The 18,356-nt window shown below is 42.1% G+C and overlaps 1 protein-coding gene across 1 annotated transcript in view; it reads right to left on the bottom strand.

The window, feature by feature from the left end:
- LOC124596371 (short transient receptor potential channel 4-like) overlaps positions 1-18,356 on the bottom strand; it is a 251,939-nt gene that overhangs the window by 196,422 nt on the left and 37,161 nt on the right. The window contains exon 4 of the mRNA XM_047135486.1: positions 11,661-11,884. Within this exon, the coding sequence (XP_046991442.1) occupies positions 11,661-11,884 (224 nt within the window). The remainder of the gene's footprint in view (positions 1-11,660; positions 11,885-18,356) is intronic.

Here is an 18,356-nt window from a genome sequence, read left to right as displayed (position 1 = left end):
CAATGAAGCTACATTATTTAACCGATCAAGTACAGAAAGGGATATTAATGCACACGTTCGTTTTTGCAATCAACATCAATCACAACACTATGAGGGTAGTCATAATGACTGTAATTGTAAAAGCAATACTGGGGAGAAAATGCTGAAACAACGCCAATTCCAGATCTACAACCCAGACAAGAAAAATATTCATCCTGTAGTGTTTATAAGAAGTTTTAGGGGAGTATTGCCAAAAAATTGGAGTGGCAAACGGTTAGTTTCGTGACCGTTTATATTCAGGGGTCAGGAGCTATATGGGCATCTGATATCAACTTGGGACACATATGAAGATTTTGAACGAGCATTTTTATCCAAATACTGGTCCGAGGGAGTACAAGAACATTTAAGGCAGGAGATATTATACCCGGAACCTTTTTCCGTTTCACGTGGGTCTTTAAAGAAATACTTTGAGAAATACATAAACAAATCGCGGTATTGGGATAAGCCTATGCCTCTACAAGACGTGATTGGCATATTAAAATCTCGACTTCCGACCAGCATCAGAAATAGAATGCTGTATATTAATGAGCGTGACCTTGACTCTTTCATGACTACGCTTGACACTATAGATATGATCGAGGAAGATGAACATCGGCCAAGACAACCGGTTATGCAGAGGAGAGCGATTGAGGCGCCAAACGCAAACTGGAACGGAAGCGGATTTAATAATTATTATACTAGGAATAGTCAGAGATTCATTGGAAACAATTGCAACGGAAATGGAAATTTCAATAACAGTGCTGCGAGGGCAAATTCAGAGACAATCGAACAGGTCGCAGATACAACCCACAGAGTAAATATCTCTGGAGTGAGCATTCACATGCGCAGAACAGATTTTGTGTTGTGTACATACATTGCCGGCCTGGTCACGTGATCTCGGGACGTCGAGTGTTTGTCCGTATAGCGCCCTGTATATTTCGAATGTCGCTACATCCCTAGTACAGACGGATTCTTTTCGTACGTGTCGTGGATTATTTATATATGTTGCGCAGACATTTTAACAGTATCCATTTGAAACCCGGAAATAAACCAGCTACGTAACTTTTAAGGGCAAGTGATATTACAAAATGGTTCAAATGGCTCTGAGCACTATGGGACTTAACATCTATGGTTATCAGTCCCCTAGAACTTAGAACTACTTAAACCTAACTAACCTAAGGACGTCACACAACACCCAGTCATCACGAGGCAGAGAAAATCCCTGACCCCGCCGGGAATCGAACCCGGAACGTGGTATTGCATTCTGCTTCTTTGCAATAGGTGTCATAGTTCAGATGCACTGGATTTGTGGTAGTTTTCGGTATGATACGGCACTTTATAGTATTACAGAGCCTGACGTACTTTTTTGCAGTGATAGTCCTGCAAAACGACTTGACAGTACGCTAGTACTTTTGCAAGTGTCCGAAAAACACCGAATTTGCCACACATTAGCGATTATATCCCTGCTAATTCGTCCTTTTTCCTTGTATTTCTGCGTATTTATTTTCTCCTTTTTGCGACCTAAAGCACAATTTTTCTTACTGTTGGCACTTTGAGGTATTTATTTAACGGATTTTAAGTTTTTGCTCCCAGTTTATTAAATAAATAGTAGTCTGAGTAATCTATATCCATAATCGACAAGTAACTGATAAATGCATGGAGGATAGTATTTACTGAAACAACTAACCTTTCCCTTTCCTGTTCCACTAGCAAATTTACGAGAGGAAGCGACTGTTTGTAAGCTTTTGTACGAGCCATAATATCTGTTTTATAGTCATAAAATCGTAGAAAAATAGGTCTACAGAATCAAGCCTTAATTATAAGGCGTCTCGAAATTTTTAAACATATACAGTGTCTCTTACTAATATGATAACTATAATTAGAGCTACATGGTATGTACCCGTGAAAAGTTACTATCCATCCTTTCACATATTTTTCTTTGCATCCGTAGCAACAACAGTAATTCACCCTCGCTATTACACTATCAACAAACGGTGAAACACAACAAAAACTCGTGATATTATAAACTTCAAACGCTGCACAAAGCACACACGCACAGCGAAGTCCCGAAAACACGTGACAATCCTGGTTTAATGTTGACAACATGCGCAGAACGCAATGCTCACTCCAGAGATATTTACTCTATGATACAACCCAATGTTTGGAAATGCAAGAGATTATCAGAACCAGCAGTTTTCAAACAATAATAATGCGTACAGAAATTCTGACCCTCGATTGGAAAGCAAATAACACAACCAGTCATCAACAACAACCAATCATAACAGAAGTAGTAGATGATACAAGAGGAAATAATAATCGACATTTAAACTGAAGGGGGCCGCTTTATGCTCCGTAAAGTCGGCCGGGGAATACAAAAGGGGCAAACCTGTTTTAAACGAAATTAATTCTGTGGCAATGTTGAGATATAACGAGGGCGGTTTAATGACAGTTGAATTGACGAGAGACTTAGAGGCCTGTGTAGTCGAAGATAAAAGGGTTCCTGAGTCTGAGATCATCACAGAAGTGGGAGGAATTTTAACCAATGTTGTATTGGACACAGCTTCATCTACAGACGTAATATCCGGAACTTCGTTTCGCAGAATTAGTAAAATTAAGAAAATCCGTGTTCTACCAGTACAAAATTGCCGAATTATAGGTGCAGTGGGAACAAAATCCCGGAACGTCAAGATACAAACGCTTATAGAGATAAAATTGGGAAATGTAGCTAAACAATGCACATTCCTTGTAGTGGAAAAGTTGTTAGTAGATTGTATTCTTGGCATTGGAACTTTGCAAGCCTGCAATTGCAAGTTGGACTTGGTAGAAGGAAAAGTGCATTTTAAAATCGAAGATCAATTTGTTACACTGATCTTACTGAGAAAGGAGGCAGTGTATGAGCGATATTTCCGTGGTGCTGCTGTGCAGTTGATTTGTGCTGAAAATAATAATATGCACCGACTACCGATCAAGTCAATTCAAGTAGAGGATTTCAGACAAACAGTCGAACAGAAAACTGCTGAGTCAGATTGCCTAACGGATAGTCAGAGGGAACAATTATTCAATATATTAACAGAATATGAGTCAGTTTTCGATGAAAAGCCCGGAATTATTAGAGGATATGTTTGTACATTACAGATTAACACCCATAAGACATTTTGCCACACACACTATCCCATTCCCTGGCGATTAAAAGAACCAGTTCAGGAAGAGATACAAAAAATGTTAAACCGGAATCTTATTGAACCGTCGAACAGACCATATTGTTCTCTGGTGCTTGTTGTACCAAAGCCAGGAGGAAAAGTTCGATTGGTATTAGATGCAAGGGAAATTAACAAAATTATAGTACCTGTGCGCACACATCCGGAGAACATCGGTGAGTTAATACAGAAATTTCAAGATGTATCCTATTTAACCAGTATTGATTTGAGAAGTTCGTTCTGGCAAGTCCAGTTAGACAAGGACTCAAGAAAATATACTGCTTTTACATATGGAGGGAGAAGTTATCATTTCAAGGTCGTTCCGTTTGGTGTCAATATCAGCTCTGGAGTTTTTATTTCTGCGTTGGACTATGCCCTTGGACCAGAACTACGTAATCGAATAACAATTTTTGTGGACGATTTATTAATTGCCTCTAACTAGGGAGGAACATGTACAACTTATTATGAGGATTTTTGCTGTGTTCAAACAAAATGGTATAACTGCAAATCTAAAAAAAATCCCAATTTTCTCTACAGAGAATTAAATTCTTAGGACATATGATTAATGGAAAAGGCATTCTTCCAACAGAAGCGAAGATTAGTGCGATAAAAAATTTTCCAACTCCAAGAAACAGAAGACAACTGAAAGGCTTTATAGGCTTGGCTTCATTTTTTCATCGATTTATTAAAACTCAAGCAATGAACTCTGAAGCACTAAACCGACTCCTGAGGAAAGATGTATCATGGAAATGGTCTAATGATTGTGAAAAGGCTTTTGTGAAATTAAGGATCAACTGATAAATGCTCCGTTATTATACCACCCTGATATGAATGTCGGATTCTGTTTAGCCACTGATTCATCAGATGTGGGATTAGGATCTTGTTTATTTCAAATTAGGTACATCGATTGTGTAAAAACCTTTTGTCCAATTGCATTTGCTAGCAGAGTTTTATCCACCTGTGAAACAGCATATACCACTACGGAATTGGAAGCTTTAGCAGTTATCTGGTCTTTGAAAAGGTTTAATTATTATCTATATGGCTCAAGGATAACCGTTTATTGTGACCACCAATCACTAGCCTTTTTACAAACTTGTAAGTTGCTGCATCCTCGCTTGTCAAGGTGGACGCTGTCGCTGCAAGAATATCAGTTTCAAATTATTCATGTAGCCGGAAAAGAAAATATTATAGCTGACGCGTTGTCAAGATCTCCAGAAGGAATAACACCTTAAATGGATGTAAATAATAAGGCAGAATTTCCAGTGCTTCTTCTTCAAGAAAATAATTACAAGTTATATTGTATTCATTTATGTAAGACAATGGCTCAGCTTCAGAAGAAGGATCGGCAATGGAATGCTATAATACGACAATTCAATCAACAAAATCCTACGGTCAATTTGGAATACTACCGGCTTGTGAATAATATTTAATTTTTTAAATCTGGGAAGGCTGAGAATCCAAAGTGGTTTGTCTGCGTACCCGAAGAATATGAAGAACGATTAATTTTGTTTACACATTTGACCTGGGGTCATGTTGGTGTTGTAAAGTGTGCTAATAAGATTAGATATTATTGTTACTTCCCAAATATAAGGCGAAAAGTGCACAAAGTCATACAGAAATGTGTTCTCTGTCAACAGGCTAAGCCGGACAACAAGGGAAATAAAATTGCGCTTCACTCAATAGTACTTGAAGCACCAAGATCACTTATATCATGTGATATTTGTGGGCCTACATTATTGGATTCTGTGATGTGTTTACAAAATATGTTAAACTATATCCTATAAAATCAGCAACTGCAAGAGCTGCCGCAGTAAAGTTTGTAAATGAATACATTCCTCATGCATGGATTCCAAAATCTATAATCTCTGACAATGCGAAGATATTTACTGGATATTTATGGAGAAAATTAGTATCACATCTACGAATAAAACAGATATTTACATCTTGCTACCATCCACAAGGGAATTTAGTTGAATGGGTTTTCCAAAAACTAAACAGATTCACGAGAACGTACTTTCATGATAAACAAACTACCTGGATAAACTATTTGACCGAGTTTGAGCAGATTTATAATAATTTACCACGTAGTTCTACAAACTGTACACCGAATGAACTGATGTTCAGAGATAACGAAAGAAACTTTTGGGTAGACAATTTGCCTAAACTCGAGGACACCAAAATGTCATGGGAAGAAAAAATTCGCAATGCTCTCGTTAATATTATGGAGAAAGCAAGACAGCGAAAGGAAATCCATGATAGAAACATCAAACGGATTCAGACTTTCAATATCGGACAGAAAATTTTTTTAAGAAGACACATCAAGTCAACATGGTTGAAGAAGACAGTCAGAAAATGGAATCTAATTTATACAGGTCCGTATATAATATTTGATATACCGAATCCTGGTGCGTATTTATTAGCATATCCGCATTCTGGAAGAATAAAAGGATTATTTCTCCATGTAGACCTAAAGAGGTACTTTTAAGGAAAGTGTTTCAAATTAATTGAAAAGTCTGTATGAAGTATTTGGGTGTTGAAAAAAAAAATTGAAGTGCGAAGGACAGTATGCCTCAGCTACTGTGATAGGTTAAATGACAGCATGCCAAGCATCTGTGATAGTTTAATGAACGGTAAGCGATTGCTTTTGTGATAGTGTAGGAATATTTAGAAAAGTAAGTGGAACTGTAGCTATTGCTGCTGTGAAGTCTTATGGATTATCTGTCTACGCGGTGATCACCAAAGAAACTTGTGCGTGTAAAATAATATACATTCGGGGAGTGTCAATCTCCAGTGATAATAAGTTTACTGAAACTATATGATCGAATACGGCGCTTGCGTATGAAGTTAAGTGTTTGTAAACTGACAGTTCACAGGAGAACAAATGAACCGCTTTAGGAAATTAGAATCGATTGCAACTGTCAACAGACATAAAGACTCGCTGGTTCTTTTTTTTTTTTTTTCTTTTTTTTTTGGCGCGAGCTAAATTCTATTCAAGAGAATTTAATTAACTAGCTTAGTTTGTGTTTATAAAATTAGAGTTAATAAGAAAGTTCTTCATTGAATTTATAATAATGTGTCATTTTCCAATTGGATTTGTTTATTGTTATATTGCATTCATATATGTTCATGAGAAAATGCGGCAATCGGAGTACACAAGAGAAAAATTTTGATCGTCAATCACTACTAACAAAGATTAATTTCAGCTGGAGAGGTCATGCAGCAAGACTTAATTAAACGTTCTCTTTCAGCAAAATTTCATTGTAATCATGTATGAATAAGATATAATTTTCTTTTGGAAATTCTCTCAAATAATAAAGTTTTTAGTATTCTGACATGCTATCCACATTCGTACTTGAAACCAAATTAGAAAAGATTCAGATCTACTTCCACCTGGAAAAGCCAACGAAACAAAAACATAAAAAAATTAAAACCAGGATTAGAACCTTTCGGCTCACTCAAGAAGATGGATGAAATTATCCATGTTTTCAAAATTGTTTTCCGATCTGGAGTTGTGATATTGTGCAACTACAGTATCGATTAAGACACCTAGGTGTGGAAAGTGTAAGACGAATGGATTTTTCCATACCTCAATTGGAAGATTGGATGGATTAGGTCCATATTTGAGTTCAAAATGAATCTGGAGAAATTCGACTAACCCTTCTCTTCCAGGAATCTTTAATAGTTGATCATTCCTTAGACGAATTTCGATTGTTTCATGCCACAATCCTGAGTACCTGTTCCTGAGGTGGTCTCTCAAATCCGTTACGTCTCCTGTCCGGTACGCCAATACGACGCCTGTCCTCCGTGACGTGTCCCATGTTCCTGTTGGATCAGTTACACCGTAGTTCAGCAAGACATCGATGAAGAAAATTTTTCAGAAGATTGCAAAAATTTGCGTGTGTAAAGATTTTTTTTTTTGGCTATGAGGCAGATTTTATCTTTCCTATGAATTCTAGAATATCTCTCAAATTTCTAAATTATTCTGTCTTTCCTATCATCTATGATACCTAGTTAGGGTCTAAGCCTCCAGGTTTTCCGGGGTTTCCCTGTGAAGGCCAGTTCCTGCATAGGTAGACCTGATTAACAACTATATAAGTCCATCTTCCCTGGTTGTGTACGTGTAATGCGGGTATGCCCCAGTACACGTGAAAGCAACAACTAGGTATCTAGGTAACGAAGATCGGTGTTACCTATACCAAATCTCTTTCAGTTCTTGTAATCAAAAAATCTTACTAACTTCTTAAAATTTATAGGAACTTACGTTCCACAAATTCTAACGAGTTAGCTAAGCCAATAGTTAGCTCGCAAAGTGGATACATATCAACTTTGCTCGCTGCGAGGGGCGATGTAATGTCTCTCGCAGCGGTCTCTCCGCGATATTTTCAGAAATTTTATAAATTACATAACTCAGTACATATCTCGAAATATCTCTTCTTATGTTAGCGATTCCTAAACTTTAATATACGATGATTATCAATGCAAAGTAGTTTCAAGCCCTATTATTCCTTGGAGCGTCCATTTACTCCATGGAATAGCTTCTCTGCTATCTATGTTTTCTCTTATGAAAAGGAATGAAGGAGATCTTGCCGATTAGCCGTGAAAGAAGGAGGATGTATATGTGTGTATTGTTGAGCTAGTCGCCATCTTGATGAGATTCTGTATGAGAAGGAATTTAATACATGAACTAAACTAAAGTAAGTGTGTTCGCGTATTATTTAACTGATTATTATTGACAGTGTCTGCTTACTACGCTGTGTTGCACGGGATCAGTGGGGAACGTCTGATTTACACTGGGCGAACCTGCCGTTTTGTATGCTCAAGATATCCAGTTACTTCAAATAAATAGGCCAACACGGTCTTACCAGCAGATCTCCGGTCTTCCCCACGTGATCACCGAAAGTTAATAATTATTACAAATGTTTTCAGGAGATCGCCTGACAATATTCGTCGCGCCGAGACTTCGAAATTGCTTCACTGCCTTTTGGAATTTAAGTTAAGCTTAATTTAATCACGATAGAACAGTATTGAACTGTGTGAATGTGATAAGCCTGCTTTGTGAATGAAAATTCCCTTAATATACGCATGGTTTTACTATCCTGATCAGTGAAGCTAAATCAGGCCCGTGTGAGAGATGTTTTTAAATTTTTTGAATACCACAAAAAAAAAAAAAAAAAATTAAACCAGGCGTGTATCTCTTCATTCGAAGCAAGCCAACGGCCACGATGGTCTTTCTTCAGGGTACCAAAAATATGGAAATCGCATGAGAGAGATCGGGACTTAACGGAGGATGTGTGAGGGCTTCCCATTGAAACTTCGCAGAGTACTCGAAACAACCTTCTTGTCTCGCGGTGGAATAGATGTATTAACAGTTATGGTGATTAATTTTGAAATAATAAACAGTTTACGTACGAGAGTTGATCCAGAAGTAAGCCTCCCAAAGAGCTCCAGCCGCACGGGAAGGTACTGGCGAAATCCGTCAACACTGCTGTGCGCGCCCGTTCCCGCACTCTCGATTTCGCCCGGCCGCAGCTAAGCGTAGCAGCTCAGCATTGGCTCAGCCGCCGTCCCGCGATGGAGGTGCCCATTGTTGATCCTTCCAAGTGCGAGATCCGTTCCGTAATTCGTTTTTGTACGCTAAAGGGACTCTAGCCGTGGGTATTCATCGTCAGTTGACACAAGTGTATGGTGACAAGTGTATGTCCATTCAACACGTCCGAAAATGGTGCAGGGAGTTTAGCGACGGTCGGGAGGAGGACCACGATGAGGAACGGAGTAGAAGACGTTCAGTTTCGGAGGCGGTTATCGAGATGGTCCGACGCGAAGTGCTTGAAAACAGGAGGATCAGCGTCCTTGAACCTGTTGCTTGGATTCCTGGGAGTTCTTGGGATACAGCTGAAAGAGCGTTGACGGAAAAATTGTGGTATCACAAGTGTTATGCTCGATGGGCATCGCGTATGCTGACAGCAGAACACAAGGAGAAACGCCTTCACTGTGCTCGCCAGTTTCCTCAAAAGTGTCAAGAAGATAAGGAAGGATTGTTGGACTCCATTGTTACCGGAATCGAAACGTAGGTGTTTCACTTCTCTCCCGAAGCAAAAGAAATATCCAAACTTTATACCGGCGAAGTAATGGCCACTGGGTTTTGGGATCGTAAGGGGATACTGGTGATCTATTTCGTGGAACCTGGGGCAACAATCAAATCAGTACGAAAACTCAGGCGAACTGTCCAGAACCGCCGGAGAGGACGACTGACAGAAGGTGTAACGGTGCCTCGCAATAAAGCCCGACCTCACGTCTCCCGCCAACCCAGGATCTTCTGACAAAATTTGGTTGTACTGTCATGCTCCACGCACCTTACAGTCCGAACCGCGCGCCTAGTGATCGTCACTTGTTCCCCAACTTAAAGTAACTGTTGGGTGGCCAACGCTTCCAGAGCGACGATGAAGTCAAAGAAGATGTGAAACGCTTCCTTAACGGGCTGGCAGCGGATTTCTGCGACATGGGGATACAGAAATTGGAGCACCGTCTACAAAAATGCATACAAAAAGAGGTGACTATGTAGAAAAAAAGAGCTAAGTTTTTTCCTTCCAACGGCGTAAATTTCTATGAGAATAAACAATGATGTCTGTTTGCAAAACTGAAGGATCAACGCTTGTACTTTTTTCCACCTGTCAGGTTTTCACCTGACTGCCCTTATATTTGTCCTAAGGCTAATATGAGGAAGAAAGTTCTGAGAATGCACGTTTGGAACACCGAATCGTATGCAAGTGAATCGTAGTCTGTTGCAAAACCGAAAAGTAAGAGAATCGAAGCGTCTGAGATTCTGCCTGTAGAAGGATGTTGAATATTAGCGGGATACAGTTCCCCACAGTCGTTTAATGAACAAAGTAAGAGCATATGGACTATCAGACCAATTGTGTGATTGGATTGAAGAGTTCCTAGATAACAGAACGCAGCATGTCATTCTCAATGGAGAGAAGTCTTCCGAAGTAAGAGTGATTTCAGGTGTGCCGCAGGGGAGTGTCGTAGGACCGTTGCTATTCACAATATACATAACTGACCTTGTGGATAACATCGGAAGTTCACTGAGGCTTTTTGCGGATCACGCTATAGTATATCGAGAGGTTGTAACAATGGAAAATTGTACTAAAATGCAGGAGGATCTGCAACGAATTGACGCATGGTGCAGGGAATGGCAATTGAATCTCAATGTAGACAAGTGTAATGCGCTGCGAATACATAGAAAGAAAGATCCTTTATCATTTAGCTACAATATAGCAGGTCAGCAACCGAAAGCAGTTAATTTCATAAATTACCTGGGAGTAGGCTTTATGATTGATTTAAAATGGAATGATCATATAAAGTTGGTCGGCGGTAAAGCAGATGCCAGACTGAGATTCATTGGAAGAATCCTAAGGAAATGCAGTCCGAAAACAAAGGAAGTAGGTTACAGTACACTTATTCGCCCACTGCTTGGATATTCAAATGGTTCAAATGGCTCTGAGCACTATGGGACTTAACATCTATGGTCATCATTCCCCCAGAACTTAGAACTACTCAAACCTAACTAACCTAAGGACATCACACAACACCCAGTCATCACGAGGCAGAGAAAATCCCTGACCCCGCCGGGAATCGAACCCGGGAACCAGGGCGTGGGAAGCGAGAACGCTACCTCACGACCACGAGCTGCGGACGCTTGGATATTGCTCACCAGTGTGGGATCCGTACCAGATAGGGTTGATAGAAGAGATAGAGAAGATCCAACGGAGAGCAGCGCGCTTCGTTACAGGATCATTTAGTAATTGCGAAAGCGTTACGGAGATGATAGATAAACTCCAGTGGAAGACTGCAGGAGAGACGCTCAGTAGTTCGGTACGGGCTTTTGTTGAAGTTTTGAGAACATGCCTTCACTGAGGAGTCAAGCAGTATATTGCTCCCTCCTACGTATATCTCGCGAAGAGACCATGAGGATAAAATCAGAGAGATTAGAGCCCACACAGAGGCATACCGACAATCTTTCTTTCCACGAACAATACGAGACTGGAATAGAAGGGAGAACCGGTAGAGGTACTCAAGGTACCCTCCGCCACACACCTTCAGGTGGCTTGCGAAGTATGGATGTAGATGTAGACTATTAATATAAAAATGAGGAGGGATAAAAACTGTAGGATAGACAGAGAGTGGAATACATCCAACAAATAACTAAGTACAGTGTGCTACTCTGAGATGAAGAGGTTGGCACAGGACGCAGGAGAAGAAATTGTGACGTGCCACAACAGACCATTTAGGAGCCTGATGACTAAAAACAAATAAATAAATAAAAATTACGTAGACACTTATCGCCTCAGAAGCTCAGTGCTAGTATGTGTCCATATTTAACGCAGAAAGCTCGCGTGGGACTAAGAGTTACAAGCAAGTATGGCGCAGTATTGGAGTACGTACCCAGAAGCTCCACAGCAAAGCGTCGCACCTCCTTGGAGAGACTCGTGTACTCGATGCGGAACTCCTCCACAACCTTGGCCCACTGGCGCAGCTCTATGCACAACTGGAAGGCCATCAGGATGGGGTCCTCCGAGGAGAGGCAGATGTAGGCCGGGTTAATGACAGCGCGGTACTGGTTCAGTCGGTTGGTCGCTCGCACTAGGGAGTCCTCCTCCAAGTCCCTCCTGCAAAAGCCTTACATGCTGTTTTCCAGTGCTCAATACAGTTGCCATTTCGCAAAGTTCAGGAAAAGTTGTCGATTCACAGTGGAGAGAAACCAGGTGATGTAAGTAGATGTACCTTTACCACTAGTGAGGACAGAGAGTTCCAGGATGCATCTGGGGGATCCCAAACATATTCTATTGGAATCAGGCCTGGACATCGAGACAACACTCCAAACGATGAATGATTGGCTGATGGAGGTCTTCACCCAAAATTCGAGCCATCTAAGGCCGAATGTTGTCGCCTTGTTCCATAAATTAATTATATTTTGGACCTGAAGAATGGTGTACTTGAGCAGCAGTCGCAGTCCAGGTGTAAGAGGCCGCTGTGCGTCTACCAAACAGCATACCGCTCGTGTTATAATATTTATGGAGGCCGAAATCTCCTCCACTGATCCAAATGGATTCCACAAGCGAAGATCGTGTGAAATCCAGCGCACTCTATTCGTCTGGATACCAGACGGCTGCAGATTCCGACTCCAACGCTCATACTCTCTTCTTTGACTTCCGGGAGCCATTCGATGTAGTTCCACACTGTCGCCTAATGAACAAATTAGAAGGTGTGAAATATCAGACCAATTTGGCTGCTGGATTGAGAAGTTCTTAGTAAACAGGCTGAGTATGTCATTCTTAACGGAGAGAGATCTTTAGACATGAAGGTAATCTCGGGCGTGCCACAAAGGAGTGTTATGCAGGGAGTCCGAAAAGTCTTTCGCTGATTACATAAATTGATAACTCAGGCTAGAAGTAAGTCACAAATATGAAACTGGTGTCTAATTGTTTACAAACTATCAATGTTTTTTTCACACATCAGTAAACTTCCACATGAGCACCCTTAGTAGCACGTAGCACATCTAGGCGATGTTCAATTTCCGTCCACACATTAGCCAACATCACTGGAGGGGTCGATTCAACGACTGTGGTTATCCGTTGCCGCAGAGTTTCAAGATCTGGTACACGTGTTCGGTAGACCTCGTCCTTGACATAACCCCATTAAAAGAAGTCTAATGGGGTTATGTCAGGAGAGCTTGGAGGCCAAACCGTTGGCCCATCACGACCAATCCACCGCCCAGGAAATGTCATATCGAGATAGGCACGGACGTCCAAACCCCAATGAGGCGGTGCACCGTCTTGCTGAAACAAGACGTCGGGGTGATACTGAAGCAGCTGAGGAACAGCACACAGTTGCAACATGTCCAGATACACTGCATATGTGATGGTAGCCTCTACGAAGAAGAATGGCCCGATAATTCGATCGTGCAATAGCGTGCACCAAACATCCACCTTTGGACTGCCTCTGGTACACTCCATGACCTCGCCAGGGGGTTGTGAACCCCAAATGCGCGCATTATGGCGATTCACTACTCCACTGACAAAAAAGGTCGCTTCGTCGGAAAAGGCAATTCGTCTGAGATAACCATCATCGTCCTCAACAGGTGATAGCATTTCGACCGCAAAGTCATATCGACGTGTACTGTCATCGAGCAACAACGCCTGAACGATTTGCACTTTGTATGCACGAAACAATAAAAGTTTGTGTAAAATGTCATGGAGAGAGCTTTTTGGCATCTGTAATTCACGTGAGGCCCTGCGCACCGATTTCTTCGAACTTCGCAGAAAAGACTGTCTTACAGCCTTCACCCTGTCTGCTGAGGTTCTTGGTCGACTAGAGCTTGGAAGGTCAGCAACCGATCCTGTGTTCTTCAACTTCTCACACCAGGCTTTAATGCTCTTGACATCAGGTGAATTCCTTCCAAATGTTGTCTGGAAGTGTCTCTGCACTGTGTTTGCTGATCGTGTCTCCTGGTACCACAGCACACACTGTGCCCTCTCCTGATTGGTTAACATGGCTTCTTGGACACTGGACCTCATCCACTACTTACGTACTGCGAACCTAATACAGAAAAAAACTTTGATAGTTGTAAACGATTCGACACAAGTTTCATATTTGTATCTTACTTCTAGCCTGAGTTATCAATTTATGTAATCAGGGAAAGACTTTTCAGACACCCTGTATTACCATAACTCTTCGCAATATACACTGAGCGGACAAAAGTCACAGAATAGTGGTATGCACATATACAGATGGTGGTAAAAGGTATAAAAGGTCAGTGCACTGGCGGAGCTGTCGTTTGTACTCAGGCGATTCATGTGAAAAGGTGATTATGGCTGCACGACGGAAATTAATAGACGTTGAACGAGGAGTGGTAGTTGGAGCTAGACACATGTGACATTCCATTTCGGAAATCGTAAGTGAATTCAATATTCCGAGATCCACAGTGTCCAGAATGTGCCGAGAATACTACATTTCAGGCATTACCTTTCAACATGACAACGCAGCGGATTACGGCCTTCACTTAACCTTCGCGGGCAGCGGTGTTTGCGTAGAGTTGTCAGTGCTAACAGACAGGCAAAAGTGTTGGAATAACAATAGAAAACAATGTGGGACGTACAACAAACGTATCCGTTAGGACAGGGAAATTTGGCCTTAATGGGTTATGGTAGCAAATTACCGACGCGATTGCTTTTGCTAACAGCATGGCATCCTCTGCCTCGCTTCTCCTGGGCTTGTGACCTTGTCGGTTGCACCCTAGACGACTGGACAACCGTGGTCAGATGAGCGCCGATTTCAACTGATAAGAGCTGAGGGTTCGAATGTGGCGCAGTCCCCAAAAACCATGGACCAGGTTGCCAACAAGGCACTGTGTAAGTTGGTGATGGCTACATAATCGTGTGGGCTGTGTTTACATGGAATAGACTGGATCCTCTGGATTCGGCCACTTGGAGACCATTTCCAGCCAATCACGGACGTCATGTTCCCAAACAACTATGGAATTTTTGTGGATGACAATGCGCCATGTCACCGGGCCACAATTGTTCGCAATTTGTATAAAAGAACATTCTGGACAAATCGAGAGAATGTTATGGCCACCCTGATCCACAAATCCCATCGAACATTTATGGGTCATAATAGAGAGATCAGTTCGTGCACAAAATACTGCACGGGAGACACTTTCGCAATTATGGACTGTTATAGAGGCAGCATCGCTCAATATTTCTACATCGGACTTCCAGCAAATTTTTGAGTCCATGCGACTTCGAGTTGCTGCACTACGGCGAGCCAAAGATGGCCCGACATGATATTACGAGATATACCAAGGCTTTTGTCGCTTCAGTGTATATGTAAATGAACTTCCGGAGTCGGAAGCTCCAGAGAGCTGTTCGCAAATGATGCTGTTGTATATCGTGTTAGAAAATTGTAGCAAAGTGCAGGAAGACCTGCAGAGGGACGACACATGGTGCAGGGAGTGGCAGTTGACCTTCACATAAACAAATGCAACATATAACTCATAAATAGGCGAAAATCCCCGTTTTCGTATGATTATACTATTGCCGACCGATCACAAGAAGCAGTCTCAGGAAGACCTGCAGAGGGACGACACATGGTGCAGGGAGTGGCAGTTGACCTTCACATAAACAAATGCAAAATATTACTCATAACTAGGCTAAAATCCCCGTTTTCGTATGATTACACTATTGCCGGGCGATCAATGGAAGCAGTCTTATACATTAAATGCTTGGGAGTATGCGCATGGTGCGATTTGAACGACCATGTAAATTAATTGTACGAAAGGCAGTTGCCAGATGAATTATCAGAAAGTGCAATTCACCTGTAAATGCGATAGTTTACAAAAATCTCGTTCATCTATTACTTGATTATTGCTTCTCAGTCTGGAAGCCGTTCCAGATATCTTTGATACAGGAAATAGAAAGATCCAAAGAACAGCATCACGTTCTCTCACAGGCTCATTTAGTAAGCCCGAAGTCATCAAGGAGATGCTGATCCAACTCCAGAACGAGCGAGGCGGCGCGGTGGTTAGCACACTGGACTCGCATTCGGGAGGACGACGGTTCAACCCCTCGTCCAGTCCGGTCATCCTGATTTAGGTTTTCCGTGATTTCCTTAAATTGCTTTAGGCAAATGCCAGGATGGTTCCTTTGACAGGACACGGCCGACTTCCTTCCCCATCCTTCCCTAATTCGATGAGACCGATCACCTCTTTGTGTGGTCTCTTTCCCCAGGTCAACCCAACCCAAATCCAACTCTAGTGGAAGGCGCTACAAGAGAGGCGTGTGCATCACGGTGTGATTGCTAAAATTCGTTTTTCTTAGAACAGGACACTAGTATATTGCTTCTTCCTATGTACAAATCGTGCAAAGGCCATGAAGATAAAGTTAAAGGAATTCGAGGCTTACCAACAATCGTTATTTCCACCCACCATTCGAAACTGGAACAGGAAAAGATGCAATGAAAGTGATATGCAAGTACTTTTACACTGAAGGAACAAAAGTGAAAGGACAGCGGTATGCACTTATACAGATGGTGGTAGTATCACATACACAAGGTACAAAAGGGCAGTGCATAGACAGAGCTATCATTTGTACTCAGGTGATTCGTATGAAGAGGATTCAGACTTGATTATGACCGAACTGCGAAAATTAACAGATTTTGAATGCAGAATGGCAGTTGGAGCGAGACGCATGGGACATTCTGTCTGGGAAATCTTTGGGGATTCAGTATTCCAAGATCCACAGTGGCAAGAGTATACCGAGGACGTCAAACTTCAGGCATTACCTCTCACCATGGACAACACAGTGGCTGACGGCCGTCACTTTGTCTTGGAGCACGAGCGTTTACGTAGAGTTGTCAGTGGTATAGACGAACAACACTGCATGAAATAAGCGCAGAAATCAATGCGGGACATTTGACGAAGGTATCCGTTACTATAATGCTGCGAAATTTTGCGTTAATTGGCTGTGGCAGCAGAAAATCGACGCGAGTGTCTGTGCTAACGGCACGACATCTCCTGCAGTGCCTCTCCTGGGCTTGTGACCGTATAGATTGGACCCTAGACGACTGGAAAACCGTGGCATGGTCAGATAAGTCCAGATTTCAGTTGTCTCCCCTACTGGAAAAAGTGCCATTGATGATTCGAAGGGTTATGTGGGTGATTCATAACGGTGCTCGGGCCACTTCGCCGTTAACACCCGGACGCATCTCCATCGTGTCTTCCCTGGTTGATGGATCGAACGAGGGGGTCCAGTTGTATGGCCTGTTCGTTCACCGGATCTCCGCCCATGTGATTTCTGGTTAAGGGGGGCATCTCAAAATTATCGTATATGCAGAGCCCATTCCAGATGTGGAGACACCAGCGTATTCATGCTACTTTTGACACTGTTCGGATGCAGCCTAGCCGATGTGAACGTGTGAGACAGAGGCTTTGAGGCACGTGGAAACCATTTTCAGCACATGCTGCAAGTGTTGCAGCACGGTACAGCACGTATTAGACCGCAGTCTCTGTAACGATGTATGATTGAATAAATGGTCTCTAGCTTGGAAACCATGCATTTACGGACATAAGTTCATTAGACCTTTTTTGTTCTGTATCCTTTCATCGATCAGTCTCTAGAGCTTGTACAGGGTAGGAAAAATCAGTCTGTATTGTCGACAAGGCACTGTACAAGAAGCTGGTGGCTCCACAATGCTGTGAGCTGTGACTGGCGGGAATGGACTGGTTCTTCTGGTCCAGATGAGCCAATTTCCTGCCGTTCGTGGACTTTATGTTCCCAAACAACGATGGATTTTTATGGACGACAATGCTCCGTGTCACCGGTCCACAATTGTCCACGATTGGTTTGATGAACATTGTGGACAATTTCAGCTGATGATTTGGCCGCCAAAATTGCCCGACACGAATCCCATCGAATATTTAGGGGCCATAATGGATTATTTATGGCACATATTCGAGAGGTCAGTTCTTGCCAAAATTCCTGCACCATCTACATCTACATCTGTATGGATACTCTGGAAATCACAGTTAAGTGCCTGCAGAGAGTTCGTCAAACCACCCTCACAATTCTCTATTATTCCACTCTCGTACAGCGCGCGGAAAGAACGAACACCTATATCATTCCGTGAGAGGTCTGATTTCCCTTGTTTTATTATGGTGATCGTTTCTCCCTATGTACGTCGGCGTCAGCAAAATATTTTCGCATTTGGAGGAGAAATTTGGTGATTGGAATTTCGTGAGAAGATTCCTCCGCAACGAAAAACGCCTTTGTTTTAATGATGTGCATTCCAAATCCTGTATCATTTCAATGACACTCTCTTCCCTATTTCGCGATAATACAAAACGTGCTGCCCTTCTTTGAACTTTTTCGATGTGCTCCGTCAGTTCTCTCTGGAAAGGATCCCACACCGCGGAGCAGTATTCTAAAAGAGGACGGGCAAGACCAGTGTAGGCAGTCTCTTTAGTAGATCTGTTACATTTTCTAAGTGTCCTGCGAATAAAACACAGTCTTTGGTTAGCTCTCCCCACGACATTTTCTGTGTGTTCCTTCCAATTTAAGATGTTCGTAATTGTAATTCCTTGGT

This window comes from Schistocerca americana, chromosome 1, assembly GCF_021461395.2.
Source record: "Schistocerca americana isolate TAMUIC-IGC-003095 chromosome 1, iqSchAmer2.1, whole genome shotgun sequence".
NCBI lineage: Eukaryota > Metazoa > Arthropoda > Insecta > Orthoptera > Acrididae > Schistocerca > Schistocerca americana.
This window is presented reverse-complemented; position numbering and strand designations above follow the sequence as displayed.